General features: G+C 38.3%; 1 protein-coding gene across 5 annotated transcripts in view; it reads right to left on the bottom strand.

Moving 5' to 3' along the window:
• ATP2C1 (ATPase secretory pathway Ca2+ transporting 1) overlaps positions 1-15,859 on the bottom strand; it is a 123,890-nt gene that overhangs the window by 15,922 nt on the left and 92,109 nt on the right. For all 5 annotated transcript variants that reach the window (XR_004323359.1, XM_014565727.2, XM_014565725.2 and 2 more), the window contains 3 exons: positions 7,555-7,711; positions 4,710-4,880; positions 3,528-3,625 (listed from right to left, as the gene is read on the bottom strand). Coding sequence is in view for 4 of the 5 variants with exons in the window: in XM_014565727.2 (XP_014421213.1) it covers positions 3,528-3,625; positions 4,710-4,880; positions 7,555-7,711 (426 nt within the window). In the remaining variant the exon portion in view is untranslated. The remainder of the gene's footprint in view (positions 1-3,527; positions 3,626-4,709; positions 4,881-7,554; positions 7,712-15,859) is intronic.

The following is a 15,859-nucleotide window of genomic DNA, read 5'->3' as shown; positions in this document are numbered from 1 at the left end:
GAGTATTCAGAAACATGATAAACCTGGTAGAAGGCCCCAGTATTTATGGAATTCCTCTTTTAAGCAGTTCAGTGAGCTTTTCTCTTGGGAAGAGCACCAGAGCATCTGCCATAATTAATGCACAAAAACTCATACTTGGAAATGGCCAATGATACAATGTGCCCAGGCTAACGATGCAGTTTGTACCTTGCTTATTCCTTCTCTAACTGCCTTTAGGTTGGTTTTCAGAGTTAATTAGCATTTTTATCAGACAAAAAGTCAACTGAAGAAAGCAGATAAAATGAAATTTCAAATCTGTCCAATGTCACTACCTGTTAGCATCTCAGGGAAAAGATGGAAGAGGAGGATGAACAAAGGTCTAATGGGAAAATGTTTAATTAACTGTAGATTTCACATATATTTACTAACATACATTCTGTCTCAATACCCCCAGGAAACTTAATACAGGATTTATTCTTTGAGAAATAAATATCAGGAAGAAACTATCAGGATAGGGGACACACACACACACACAGAGTCCTGTTCAAATTTAGAAACACTTCTCCCACTAAATAAATCTAAAACAAAGCAGACACCCACACTGTTTCCAGATGCTCTGAAAACAGCTCTTATGAGTGATTGGAGCTCGAGAAAGAGAAAGACATGGAAGAGCAAAATAGCACATTTCTACTAGTAATTACACCTAAAATCTAACCTCAGGCGAGGCAGGAGGTCTGGAGACTACGAAGAGCAGTCTGTGGAAATGTAAACTAAAACCTTTCCAGAGGACAGATCATCAGTATGTGTCAGGAGCTTCACAAATGTGCTGATCCACAACACCGCACATGTAGAAACAAGGAGAGATGGACACAAGGTCTTATGCACAATAATGTGCAATCAATCATTAAGCAAGAAGAGGAACTCTGGGTTCACAAGGACCTGAGTTCCAGTCTCAAAGCCAATGCCACCACTCACGAGCTGAGACTGCATTCAAGTTTCCCAAGTTCTCTGGGCCCCTATTTCCTCATCTGTAGAAATGGGGCTGCCTATCTTCTATAAGGTGGCTGTCAGAAGTAAACAGATAGTGTATGTAACACACACATTGCCTAGCACATGGTAAGTGGCAGCTACTATTATCATCATCAAAGTATTATTTACAGTAACAAAAAATAAACGGAAGATCAAATTTCAACACGAAAATGGTTATACAACCATATATTTTACCGTGTGTTTATGTTTATACACACTCGGTATACCTGAGCAAATCACTGTGCAGCCATTAAAAATACATTTTATAATAACAACTAATGATTTCAGGAAAGCTGAAGCTTTGTTAAATGAATGTTCAGGCTCATAACACTATAAAGTGCCAATCAGGTTTTGTTAAACACATTTTTAGAAAGACATGGTTTATTTTATTATCTTGGCTGCTCTGTGGGTGCATAACCTCTGAGTATGTGGACTGATTATAATACATGTAACTTGAACTTAACGTTCCTTGGTTTTCCAATTTTTCTACAATAAACATACATTACTAATGAATAAATTTTCTAATCAAAAAAAGCATATAAAGACAAGCTTTGAAGACATGAAAATAACTTCAGAAAATTCAGTATTCTAAATATGTAACTTGTAGTTGTGAGTGCAAAATAAGTGAAGTAAGAGGGTAACACATTTTACTACTTGTCAATGAAGCTGGAAAATGGCAAATAAAATAAATGTCAATTAGCACTTATTTTTAAAGGACATACAAATATTTGTGCATAAACAGGTCAAGTGACAGTGGGGACAGGAAACCTGAAGTGTCCACAAGGTGGATGTGAATGCTGCCCACCTCTTATGCAGCTCTCGCTATGGGATTTGTGTACCACAGATCAGGCTTTGTTAAACCCCCACAAAGGATCCAAAGAATAATAAAAATAATCTCATACCAAAGACCTTGGTTCAAAGAAGTTACTGTGTTGTGGGAAAGGAGATAGTTTTCTTTTTTCCTACAAATAATTTGTTAAGGAAGTATTATAACCAAAGGTAAAAAGGCATTTCAATGAAAAAGGACAGTCTTTTTAACAAATGGGACTGGAAGGACTGAATTTCCATACATAAAAATGAACCTTAACTCATCTCTCACCCACAGACAAAAATTAATTCAGAATGGATCACAGATGTTAGTGTAAAACCTAAAACTATGAGACTTATAGAAGGAAACATAGGAAAAAAATCTTTGTGACCTTGGGTTAGACAGAGTCCTTAGATAAGACATCAGAAGCATGATCCATAAAAGAAAAAAATGATAAACTAGACTTCATCAAAATTTGAAAACTTCTGCTCTTTGAAAGACAATGTTAACAGAATAAAAAAAAAAATAAACCACAGACTGGGAAAAAAAATTTTCCAATCAAATATCTGATAAAGGACTTTAATCCATAATATAAAAACAATTTTCAAAATTCAAAAAGAAAACTTTTTTTAATAGGGTAGACACTAAAGAAAAATACATAAATGGCAAGTAAGCACATAAAAAGATACACAAAAGATACCATGATACACCTATTAGAATTTGGGGGGGGGGTGGTGACGACAACCCTGTGTTCTAGTGAGGATGTAGACCAGTCAGAACTTTCAAACACTGCGGGTGGGAACACAAAATAATACAAAGTTAAATATACATTAATCATATGACTCAGCAATTATTCTTAGGTATTTATCCAAGAGAAATGAAAATTTATTTTCCTACAAAACCTATACACAAATGTTTACAGTATTTTTATTCATAATCAGCAAAAGCTGAAACTAATCCAAATGCCTTTAAGCTGGTGAATAGGTAACAGTGAATACAGTGGAATACTACTCAGCAGTAAAAAAAGCACAAACTACCAATGCAACAACCAGCATGGATAAACCTCAGATGTACTATGCTAAGTCAAAGAAGCAGGCTCAAAGGCCTCATCCTACGTGATTCCGTTTTTAGAGCATCCCAGACAGGCAAATCTATAGGGGCAGAAGGTGGTTGCCACATACAAGAAGCAGAAGGAGGAGATGGCCACAAAAGGCACAAGGGTCTGGGGCTGGAGGAAACTCTCCTGTGTCCTGACTGTGGTGGTTACAAGACCATGTGCATCCGTCAACACTCAGAACTGATATTAGCAAGGTAGAGTTTTACTGTATGTAAATGATACCTAGATTTTTTTTTTAAAAGCATTGTACAGGCATGCTACAATTAAAACAGAACACAAAGGTATAAAGTAATGGTCTCTCTCAACATGTGCTGTATAAATACAAGACACCACCACTCATCCACACTGCCTTCCTTGAGGAAGCCTGGCTCTTGCTAGAGGTAGTAAGTCTGCACTGACCTTCATAACGATCACATCATAAATACTTCTCAATGATAAGACTGATTTCAACTGTAAGATTTCATCTCGTGATTTGGACCAACAAGTCTGAGGTCACATCCCAACTGTTTCCAAATAAACAGCTTCATCAGGACCACAGCAGACATGGCAGCACGTGGAACAAGACCTTTCGGTCTACGGGCTGGAGGGGCCTACCTTCGGCACCATCTGTGAAAGCTGCTGGACGTCCATGGCATCTATTTCTTCTCCTGAGACTGACTGGGAGGTTTTGGAATATAATCCCAGACGGCTAGCTAAGGTGAAATGGGAAAGAAAACATAATTGACCAAATTGGTTCTGCTTCACAGGCAAGTCAACGTAATGCTCACTTAATATGATTTGCTATCAACCTGCTTTCTAAGTAGAAAATGTCTTATTATCAAGGGATCACAAGACAGACTATGGTGAGACAAACCTAACTGAATTAGTAAGAAGCCTGGGGTTTTCTGTTTATTTTTGTTTAAATTTAAGAATAAAGAGTTTTCACAATTTAACCCACCACACCTCAGATCCGAAACAAGGTCAAGTGGGTTCTGCTCAGGAGTTCAATTTTAACAAGGAGCAGAGTGGATTTTACCTAAAGTATACGAAGCCTGACAAGATAGCAGCTGATCTGTGGTATCACACAGTTGTACATAACTGAAAATAAATGCTGGAAAGTGTTTCTAGCTATGAGCTTCCCAACAAAGTTGCTTCCAGTGACATATCCCTTTTAGCTAACACAAAGCGTGAAATGCCTCAGTCTCCTTCCTTAGTAATAAAGTCACAATGTATGAACTTTAGCAAACTGTTTAAATTTATCAGTATGAATTACAGTTTACAGGTTTTTGGAAATTAAATTCCATGTCCATTTTTTTCCCTTATACATGTAAAGGTAATCTTAAACAGCATTCAAACAACATAGACATATATATTATTAGACAACAGAAACACAGATTCAAGCTATTTTTTTTCAAATCAGTTACAAGTCTACTTTAAAAAATTATACTCAAGTTGAAAGGAAAAACTGTTTTTCATGTTTCCTTTCACACTCATGATCTAGTGCTTTTATCTGTCAATATAGTGGATTATGAGGTAAAAGATAACTATCTATCCTTTTGTGAATACATGATATCATAATGATTTTGTTATCTTTTTCAACTAATAGTATTACTCTGTAAACTACAATAAAATTTTGCCCACAATTTTATATAGAGAATGAGCAAACAAAAGTGTCGATTTTAACTGTAGAATCTCAATATTATGTAAACACACCCCATGTCTAATGGCTAGTGAAACTATGCCCTGCAGTAATTTAAGAAAAGCTATGGAAAACAAAGGGAAGCAGCCTAGTTATACCGATTGCAACTGCAGTCTCCTGTGAGTCCCCAGTAATCATTTTTATTGACACTCCTGAGGCAATGAGTGTTGTAACAGCTTCTTTCACACCGGTTCTAGGAGGATCAATGATTCCTACCAGGCCGAGAAATGTCAGCTGTCCCAGTTCAGGACCAGAAGCCAAAGCAAGAACTAGGAAATAATGATAAAATCCCAAATAAGAAAATGAATCACAAAAACATTAGAACTTACTTTGCATAAGCTGGAGATGGTAACACTTCTCAGATAAATCACTTAAGACTACAATGTCATTGTAGTAATCATAGAAACTTTAAAATAAAAATTATTACATGCTAAGGTATTATAGTTTAATGGTTCTCAATATGGGTTGTTGTTTTAACTTACTAAAAACTAAAAGGAGTAAGACTTAAGAACTGTTAAGCAGAGAATGCATATGAGGAACAAACGAGGAATGTTTTGGCAGAGTAACATGCAGTTCCCTCCAGCATAAACCACTGGCTATTAAGAAAATACAATTAATCATTTGGAAAACTACAGGTTTGTTAAGCTTTAAAGTCAACTTTAAACAGACACTTTTGAAGGCAGCTTCTACTAATGCATCTTCACCTTTCACCGATAGCCCTCCAGAACAATTCAACCGCTTGAAGAAAAGCCTATGTTAATTCATTACACACAGCATGTAACAACTTCATACATGACAAACCCTGGGAGGTAAAGTTCATCTGTAATGTGATTATAAAACCACTAACACCAACAATAGTTTGGATTCTTTCACTATTTCCATAACATTAACAGATATTTCTTACTTGTAACTTTGGTTCTCTTAAAACTATATAAATAACATCACCATACCATTATTTACAGCTAGTTTCCTGTCATCCTTGGGAACTTAAGATACACCACAAAGTACTGTTCATTTCTAAATATCATTTAGCGTATTCTCAGAATTCTGGAAACTCTGGAAGCTACCTTATAAGCCAAAGGGATGTGTCTCCATGTGTGATACTGTAAGACTGAACAACTTACCAAAGAACACACACAAAAAAGCACACAAACTAAACATATGTATCTCGTGGAGAAACTGAAGTCCCAGAGAGATCACAGGAGGCTGCCGTTCTTAAGCAGAAGGTACGGAGGATGAGATGTATTTGGAAAACCAAGGTTAGAGGCAACTTCTGCTTTCCCAACGTACGAGTCACACACCTCATGATTTATCTAACTGTGAGGCCCAGTGGCTTCCAACTCTGGGGGGAAAAAGCCACTTGACAGTCCCTGTTACAACACAGGCAGGTGGTAACAGAAGGGGGCACTGAGCACCAATCTGTGCACCAGCAAACCTAAGCAAGGGGGTCTGCTCTCGCACTCCCAGCGGAGGGATGCTAGGGCCTAGAGGTTAGTGTCTTATATTTACTCATCTGCTTCAGTTGGCACTGATGACGATCTACTGATCCTGTTTGGGATGACAGACCTTTTTGTGTGGAAGGTCCGCAACTCTCTCCTTTATATTTAAAACATAAAAACAAAACATACGCTAGTTTTAAAATTAAGGACCACATGTATTTGAAGAAACAAGTTTTATAAGGTACAAAGTTTACATCAAGTCACATTTAAAATCTTTATTCTCTATTCTTCATTTTTGGTAATTTCGGGGGAGGAGGAAAATGGAGCAGAAGCAGAGGAGGAAAGATGTGGTGCAGGGACAGCCACCAGAAGGTCCCCAAAGCCCCAGGAAACAAAGATTCTCTCCTCCACCAATTCTGCTCTATTTCAGTGTCACACCACCAAACCACACTACACAAAACACTTAGGCAAAAAAAGAGTGAAACCTCTGTTATAAAAATTAAGGAAAACAGGAAGCACACACAAGACTTTTAAGGCTTCTTTAGGGTCTCTGAATCCAAGCCAACTTTGAAACCCTCTTGCTGTGAGCTACTAAGAATAACAAAACCATGACTGCCTTCAAATGAAGTCACTTTAAAAATACCTTTCTGAACCTCGCAAGAGCAGAGGCCCTGCACATCTGCCCGGATGTTCTACACCCACAAGGAGCCCTCCCTAGGTGAGCCATGAGTTAGGAAGAATTTTTTTCACATTAACTTATTTCTCCCCACCACGAACTGTGGCACTTGACTACCATTTTGTAAATAATTATTATATAAAGTTAAGGAAGCCAACTCTTCCAATTTCCTTGAGAGACACTACACACATGTATGTACACATCCCAAAGCCAGAGGACGACCAGAAGGTGAAAACCACGTCCAGCCCCGACCCTGCCCCCTCCATCCTCCCCGTGTCACCCTGAGGAGGGGCCAGTGTGTGCGCACCAGACCTCCCATCGCTGGCCGGGTGGCAGCATCTCACAAGCGAGCGTGGGCACTTCCCTGCTCTCTGGTGATCAGCAAGGGAAGGACTCAGCAGATGAGGAACAAGTAAGTAAGTAATCACCTCTGTTTAAAGAACGAATCAGAGGCTTAAGTTTTTGACATTTAGGAAAGTATGTCAGATCTATTAAATAAGACAAAGTGATGAAACAAGGCAGGAGTAATATCACTTTACCTCCATCCATTTCCCTTCTCACAAGATAAATTTGTCTAAAACAAAATGTCTATCACCTGCTCACAGATCACTGCAGGTCTGCAAGAACCAGAAATTTCATATTTTGCTACCCTGCCAACTTTCCATATTTTGTGGGCCAATTAGCCAACTAAAACCTAACACCTGAGAAACAGCAGTGCTCTATGAAACCTGGACAGAGTTGGACAGCCCGGACGTGAAGCATGAATCCACCTGCAGCTGAAGAAGGCCTGCCTTTCGGCCCGAGGGGACTGTGCTGCAACAGCCTTACCTCGGAGCCCAGCCGAGCCCATCTGGGCCTTCTCCTGCAGGTACAGATCCCGCTGCTGCTGGGTGAGGGCCAAGGTCTGCCCTTTGCTGTTATATGTAGTACAATACTTAATCACCTGCTCATAAGCACCCTTCATAAAACAAATCTCTGGTCTGTCCTAAGAAGAAAAACACAGCAAATAAATTCAAGTTAATTTCAATTTGTATCCATAGGCCAGTGGGGGCAAAAACAAGTGGCACATACTTCCCATACCCCCAGGGGAGTGACTTGAGCCTACGGCTCTGAATAGCACTTGAACTCTGAAGACGGAAAGTTCACGTGGGAGCTTTCGGCACCCTCTTTGGAGCACAGTATGTACTCCACACCCTCATTACCCGCCAGCCCCCGGTGGAGGGAAAGCCACAGCAAGCTCCAGGTTAGGCACTCCAAGCTTTGAGGACAGGAAAGAGACCTAACATCTGCCCGCAAGCAATGGTTCAGGCTTCCGATCAGCTGCTGTGATATGTACACGTGTGATCGCATTTAATTCTTACAACCATCTTGTTGTAAGTATGGGTATTACCAGACTTTTTATTTTTTAATCCTACCAAAGTAATATACAGAAGCTTATAATGAAAAACTGCAGTCCCCTGCCCAAACTTCCTCACCTCCAATCCCACTGCATAGAGGCAAACAAATGTGAACCCTTCTGGCTGTCTTCCTTGGTATTTATCCCCATATTTATTTTTGTTTTGTTTTGATTCTTATTTTTCATTGAAGTGTAGTCAGTCGACTTACAATGTTAGTTTCAGGTGTACAGCAAAGTGATTCAGTTATACATATACATACATAAAATACACATTTTTTTCAGTTTCTTTTCCATTATGGCTCATTACAAGAAACTGAATAAACTTCCCTGTGCTATACAGTAGGTCTTTATTGTCTGTTTTACATATAGCAGTGTGTATCTGTTAATCCCAAACTCCTAATCTATCCCTCCCCCTCAACTCCCCCGGTAATCAGTTTGTTTTCTATGTCTGTCGAATCTATTTCCAGTTTGAAAATAGAATTTGTACCTTTTTAAAAAAAATTTTTACATGTAAGCAACATCATATGGTATGTGTCTTTATATGTCAGACTTACTTCATTTAATATGATAATCTATAGGTTCATCCATGTTGCTGCAAGTGCACACACATGCAGACACATAATGGAGTATTACTAGACCATTAAAAAGAACAAAATAATGTTATTTGCATATATATACAACACACACTACATCTTCATGTATCATCATCTGTTGATGGACATTTAGGTTGTTTCCATGTCTTGGCTATTGTAAACAGTGCTGCTATGAACATGGGTGCATGTGTACTTTTGAATTGGATTTTCCTTCAGATATATGCCCAGGAGTGGGATTGCTGGATCATATCATAAGTCCATTTTTAGTTTTTTAAAGAACTTCTCTACTGTCTTCCATAGTGGCTGCACCAACCTACATTCCCCCAAGCCATGTAGGAGGGCTCTTGTTTCTCCATATCCTCTCCAGCATCTATCACTTGGAGACTTTTCAGTGATGGCCATTCTGGCTGGTGTGAAATGATACCTCATTGTAGTTTTTTTTTAAATAATTAGTGAAATTGACCATCTTTTACTGTGCCTGCTGGCCATCTGGATGTCTTCTTTGGAGAAATGTCTATTTAGGTCTTCTGCCCATTTTTTGATGGGGTTGCTTATCTTTTCTTTTCTTTTTCTTTTTTTTTTTTTTTTGATATTAAGCTGCAGGAGCTATTCATATATTTCAGAAATTAGTCGCTCGTGGGTTGCATTATTTGCAAGTATTTTCTCCCATTCCGTAGGTTGTCTTTTAGTTTTGTTGATATCCTTAGCTGTGCAAAAGCTTTTAAGTTTAACTCGGTCCCATTTGTTTATTTTTGCTTTTATTTCCATTACTCTAGGAGCTGCTTTAAAAAAATATTGCTATAATTTATGTCCAAGAGTGTTGTGCCTATGTTTTCCTCTAGGAGCTTTACAGTATCTGGTCTTACATTTAAGTCTTTAATCCATCTTGAGTTTATTTTTGTATATAGTGTTAGAGAATGTTCTAATTTCAGTCTTTCACAGGTAGCTGTCCAGTTTTCCCAGCACCATTTATTGAGGAGACTGTCTTTTCTCTATTGTATATTCTTAGCTCCTTTGTCATAGATTAATTGATCATAAGTGTGTGGGTTTATTGCTGGGTCTTCTATCCTGTTTCGTTGATCTATGTGTCATTTTGTGCCACTACCACACTGTTTTGATTACTATAGCTTTGTAGTATACTCTGAAGTCAGAAAGCATGATTTCTCCAGCTCTGCTCTTCTTTCTCAAGATTGTTTTGGCTATCCAGGGTCTTTTGTGCTTCCATACAAATTTAGCAATTCTTTGTTCCCATTCTGTGAAGAAGTGCTATTGGTAATTTGACAGGGATTGCACTGAATTCGTATGTTACCTCGGGTAGTAGTAGTCATTTTAATAATAACGTCTTCCTATACAAGGATGCGTATATCTTTCCCTCTGTTTGTGTCATCTTCAATTTCTTTCATCAGTGTCATAGTTTTCAGAGTACAGGTCCTTTGCTTCCTTAGACAGGTTTATTCCTGGGTATTTTAAACGGTATTGTTTCCTGGGATGTTAAATGGTATTGTTTTCTTAATTTCTTTTTCTGATATTTCATTAGTGTATAGAAATGCAACTGATTTCTGTATATTAATTTTGTATTCTGAAACTTTACCAAATTCATTGATGAGCTATAGTAGTTTTCTGGTAGCATCTTTAGGGTTTTCGTGTATAGTATCGTGTCATCTGCAAACAGTGATGGTTTTACTTTGTTTCCAATTTGGATTTCTTTTTTTTTTTTTTTTTTTCTTCTCTGACTGCTGTGGCTAGGACTTCTAAAACCACGTTGAGTAAGAGTGGAGAGAGTGGGCATCCTTGTCTTGTTTCTGATCTTAGAGGAAATGCTTTCACCATTAAGTATGATGTTAGCTGTGGGTTTGTCATATATGGCCTTTATTATGTTGAGGTATGTTCCATCTATGCCCACTTTCTGGAGAGTTTTTATCACAAATGAATGTTGAATTTTATCAAAAGCCTTTTCTGCATCTATTGAGATGATAATATGGTTTTTATTCTTCAATTTGTTAATGTGGTGCATCATGCTGATTGATTTGCAGATATTGAAAAATACCTGCATCCTTGGGATAAATCCCACTTGATCATGGTGTATGATCCTTTTAATGTATTGTTAGAGTTAGTTTGTTAGTATTTTGTTAAGAATTTTTGTATCTATATTCATAAGTGATACTAGCCTGTAATGTTTTTTTTTTGTGATAACTTTGTCTTATTTTGGTTATCAGGGTGATGACGGCCTCCTAGAGTGACTTCGGAAGTGTTCCTTCCTCTGCAATATTTTGGAATAGTTTCAGAAGGATAGGTGTTAACTCTTCTCTAAATGTTTGGTAGAATTCACTTGTGAAGCCATCTGGTCCTGGACTTTGGTTTGTTGGGAGTTTTTAAATTACTGATTTAATTGCAGCACTGGTAATGTGTCTATTCATATTTTCTATTTCTTCCTGGTACAGTCTTGGCAAATTGTACCTTTCAAAGACACTGTCCATTTCTTCTAGGTTGTCCTTTTTGTTGGTGTATAGTTGCTTATAGTAGCCTCTTAGGATCCCTTTTATTTCTGTTGGTGTCAGTTATAACTTCTATCTCATTTGTGATTTTTATTAATTTGGGCCCTCTCCATTTTTTTCTTAATGAGTCTGACTAAAAGTTTATCAATTTGTTTATCTTTTCAAAGAACCAGCTTTTAGTTTCACTGACCTTTTCCACTGTTGTTGTTTTTATTTTGTTTTACTATTTCATTTATTTCTACCCTAATCTTTTTGATTTCTTTCCTCCTACTAACTTTGGGTTTTGTTTGTTCTTATCTTTAGATATAAGTTTAGGTTGTTTATTTGAGATCGTTCTTATTTCCTGAATTAAGCTTGTATTTCTATAAACTTCCCTCTTAGATCTGCTTTTACTGTGTCCCAGAGGTTTTAGATCATCATGTTTTTCATTTTCATTTGTCTCTAATTTTTTATTTCCTCTGATTTCTTCAGTGATCTATTGTTTGTTTTAGTAGCATATTGTTTAGCCTCCATGTGTTTGTGGTTTTCGCAGTTTTTTTTCTTGTAGTTGATTTCTAGTCTCATAGCATTGTGGTTGGAAAAGATGCTTGATATGATTTCAATTTTCTAAAAATTTACTGAGGCTTTGCTTTGTGGGCCAGCATGTGGTCAATTCTGTAGAATGTTCTATGTGCACTTGACAAGAATGTGGATTCTGCTGCTTTTGTATGGAATGCTCTATAAATATCAATTAAGTCCATATGGTCTAATGTGTCATTTAGAGCCTGTATTTCCTTACTGATTTACTGTCTGTATGATATGTCTATTGATTTAAGTGGGGTGTTAAAGTCCCCCACTATTATTGTGTTACTGTCAATTTCTCCTTTTATATCTGTTAACAGTTGCCTTATATATTGAGGTGCTCCTATGTTGGGTGAGTATATATTTACAATTATTCTGTCGGATTGATCCCTTGAGCATTATGTGGTGTCCTTGTCTCTTTTAATAGTCTTTATTTTAAGATCTACTTTGTCTGATGTAAGTATTGCTACTCCAGCTCTCTTTTGGTTTCCATTTGCATGGAATATCTTTTACCATCCCCTTCACTATCAGCCTGCATGTGTCTCTAGCTCTGAAGTGGGTCTCTTGTAGACAGCATAGATACAGGACTTGTTTTTGTATCCTCTCAGCCAGTCTACGTCTTTTGGTTGGAGCGTTAGTCCATTTACATTTAAGGTAATTATCAATAATTTGTTATTGATTTGTTGTTTTGGATTTGTTTTTGTAGGTCTTTTTTTCTCTTTCTTTTTTTTTTTTTGTTCTTTTCTCTTGTGGTTTGACTACTGTAGCATTATATTTGGATTCCTCTTTCTCATGCATGTATATCTATTATAGATTTTTGGCTTGTTTGTTTGAAGTTGCTGGTCTCTTAATTTCAAATGCATTTTAGATACCCTGCAATCATGCCCTCATCATGCCCTCATGATGACTGGTTTTGATATCATATTTTACATCTACTTTTTCTGTATCCTTTAACTGCTTACTGTGGATACAGATGATTTTACTACCGTTGTCTTTTAACTTCCCTATTAATTTGAGTGTGGATGATTTCCTACCTCTACTTTCACCTTCACGGGTGAGCTTTCTCATTTTGTAATTTTCTTATTTCTAGTTGTAGCCTTTTCTTTTCTATCTAGAGAAGTTCTTTTAGCATTTGTTGTAAAGCTGGTTTGGTGGTGCTGAATTCTCTTGGCTTTTGCTTATCTGTGAAGTTTCTGATTTCTCCAACAAATCTGAGTAAGAGCCTTGCTGGATGGAGTAGTCTTGGTTGTAGGTTTTCCCCTGTCATCACTAAATATATTGTGCCCCTCTCTTCTCGCCTGTAGAATTTCTGCTGAAAAATCACCTGATAACCTTATGGGAGTTCCCTTGTATGTCATCTATTGTTTTTGTCTTGCTATTTTTAATATTTTCTCTTTGTCTTTAATTTCTGTCAATTTGAAGACTATGTGCCTTGGCATGTTCCTACTTGGGTTAATCGTCTATATCTTCATATTTCTAATTATGTTTATCCTGCTACTTCTTTATTGATCAATTCTGTACACTGTCTATTGAGACAGGTGACAGCATGGCCGCCCCACTATCTACTCCTTCTCTCCCCTGTTACAACACAGGTAGCACAAAACTCACCAGTACTCTTTCTCTATAGTTCCTCACTGTGAGCAGAGTGGTAGTCACTAGAACAGCTCACAAAAGTTCCAGCTCTCCTTGTAGGCACGTGATAGAAATGCATTTCCCTACCCCTCTTAACGCACTGAAGTCAGATGTGACTGGCTTTGGCTAAGAAACATGAGCAGTACTTGGGTCACTTCCATGGAAACTGAGGGACTAGTGCATAACGTGCTGTTCCTCTGCCCTCGCTGTGACAGCGCACGCCCATGCTGAGACGGCGCCTCCATCTCCCCAGGCCCCCAGGGACCAGTGAGCAGGTATAGGGGAGAGAAGCAGCAGAAAGGTCTGATGTTTCCATGGCTATGCAAATTAAATGCATTTCTTTTCCTGTTCAAGTTTTATTTTTTATAAAGTTAATAACTGCCTATTTTTTATTCTCTTAGTTTCCTTAACAGCTATTACTAATCATTCCCTAACTCCTCCACAAAATACAGCCCTTCTCGGTGGTATTTTTCACACGCCCCACTGAGCAGGCAGGTCGCTGCGCCACTTTACTACTGAGCATTGTCCTCTCCTGTTCCAGTGTGAGCTGGTGACTTCCAGGTCTGCTGCAAGACCAGTGTCTGGAAGCTTCCCCTCCCGTCCTGGGGGCTCTATTCACCCCTCCCCTGGAGAGAACTCACTGGGTTCTTAGTCTTCCTTTTCCTTAACTTGTTCTCTTATCTAGTAATAACATATCCACCAGTATGTTTCTAAGAAAAGATATGCATTTTGAGACTAGAATGTCTGAAAACATTTTAATTTTACCCCTACACGTGTAAGTTCAGCTGAGAAGAAATTTCCTCACAGTTTGAAGGCCTTCCTCTACTGCTTTCTAGCCTCCAGTGTGTAGTGTCACATCTGGAAAGGCTCAAGAAGCTACTTTAATTCCTAAACCACTTGGGTATGTTCTCCCCCTTGCCCTTTGTCCCACCCTAACACCTCTGGATGCTTGCAGGACTCTCTTCAAGTTCCTCAGTTTGCCTGACTATGGGCCTCGGTGTGTTGCTCCCCTCACCCTGCACCTAACACACACTGTGCTGAGCATCTGGTGGGCAATTCTATTCTACAAGTCCTTCCTCCAGAAAATTTTCTGATGTTGTTTGATAAAATCTTCCCATTTTCTGTTCTCTCTTCCTGTCACCACTGTTAGGTGGATGTTGGATCTTCTATTTTCTGATTTTCAGACCTGACTCGTACCTTACTCTTTTTATATTGTCCACCTCCTTGACTTTTTGTTCTACTTTCTGATAGATTCCTTGAATTTATTTGAAAAACATTCTATTTAAAGTATTTTGCTATCATTTTTTATGGTCTTTGGAAATTTTCTTCAGCATACAGCATTATCTTTGTTTCTCTGAGGCCCCTTTCTCTGTTGGTTCGGTCTGTGTCTTTCAAAGACTTTCCCCAAATATCTCGCAATCCCTGACTGTCCATTTATATTCAAGACTGAAGCAAATAAAAGTCTAGAAACTCCATGGGCATTGCAGAGTTTATCAACTGGTGGCCCTCACTGCAGAATGATGAGACAAAGGCCAGGAGCGTGTAAACTCTACCCTGAGAGCAAAGAGCTTAGTTAAGACTGCTGTATACTGTTAGACTCACCCCAGGCCCAGTCAGCTTCTCTAAAAAACTCCCCAACCTTCTGACTTAGAGAACGAAGGGAGGGAGATACTCAGCTGCAGGCATTCTAAGAAAGTGGAGTTGGGACCTAGGACAATGACTTGCCCTTAATCCCCCTGTTCTCAGTCTTAAATCTTAATTACACTCTCCACTCTTGTCCCTGAAATGAGACTTATGGCCTGCCATCAAGAACAGAAAAGGTACTTGGGAGAGTTCTACTGGTTCCTTACTCGGAATTTCAACCTGACTTCCTCTTTTTAGCCTTATGCCTTAGTCCCCATCTTCGAAGATACCTGTTCCCCTAAGTCTTATCCATACTTTTCTCTTTTTTAGTTTATCTTTTATTTGTTGGTTGCCATTTTGGTAGGTTCCAGGGAGAGAAGAATGATAAATGCATACTGTCATGTTCAAATGGAAGTCCTCTAAAGACACACTATTAGAACCACTGGGGTTGTTTTTAAATTGGTAACTTTGCCTTATCTGTGCCAGCCAACCTCTTCTAGATCCTGAGTAAGGTCAGTGGGTTTGGGCTTTGTAGATTACACTGGTTGGTTTCATTCTGTAATAAGAACTCTTCAGAATACGAAAATATATGTATGTATATGCATGACTAGGACACTGTGCTGTACACCAGAGATTTACACATTGTACTGACTGTGCTTCAATTAAAAAAATTTAAAAATAAATAAAAAGAGAACTTTTCAGGTCAGCAAATGGGAAGAAAAATCATACAAATCTTTCCAAACTTACATTCTGCCGCTCCCTACTCCCTACACCCAACTCAAAAGATTCAGTCCCCAACTTCTAATGCACAACTTTGGTGAGGTTATACTCAA

The sequence above is a fragment of the Camelus ferus genome, chromosome 1 (genome assembly GCF_009834535.1).
Source record: "Camelus ferus isolate YT-003-E chromosome 1, BCGSAC_Cfer_1.0, whole genome shotgun sequence".
In the NCBI taxonomy this organism is placed as follows: Eukaryota; Metazoa; Chordata; class Mammalia; order Artiodactyla; family Camelidae; genus Camelus; species Camelus ferus.
The sequence above is the reverse complement of the archived record's forward strand: the minus strand, read 5'-3'. Positions and strand labels throughout refer to the sequence as shown.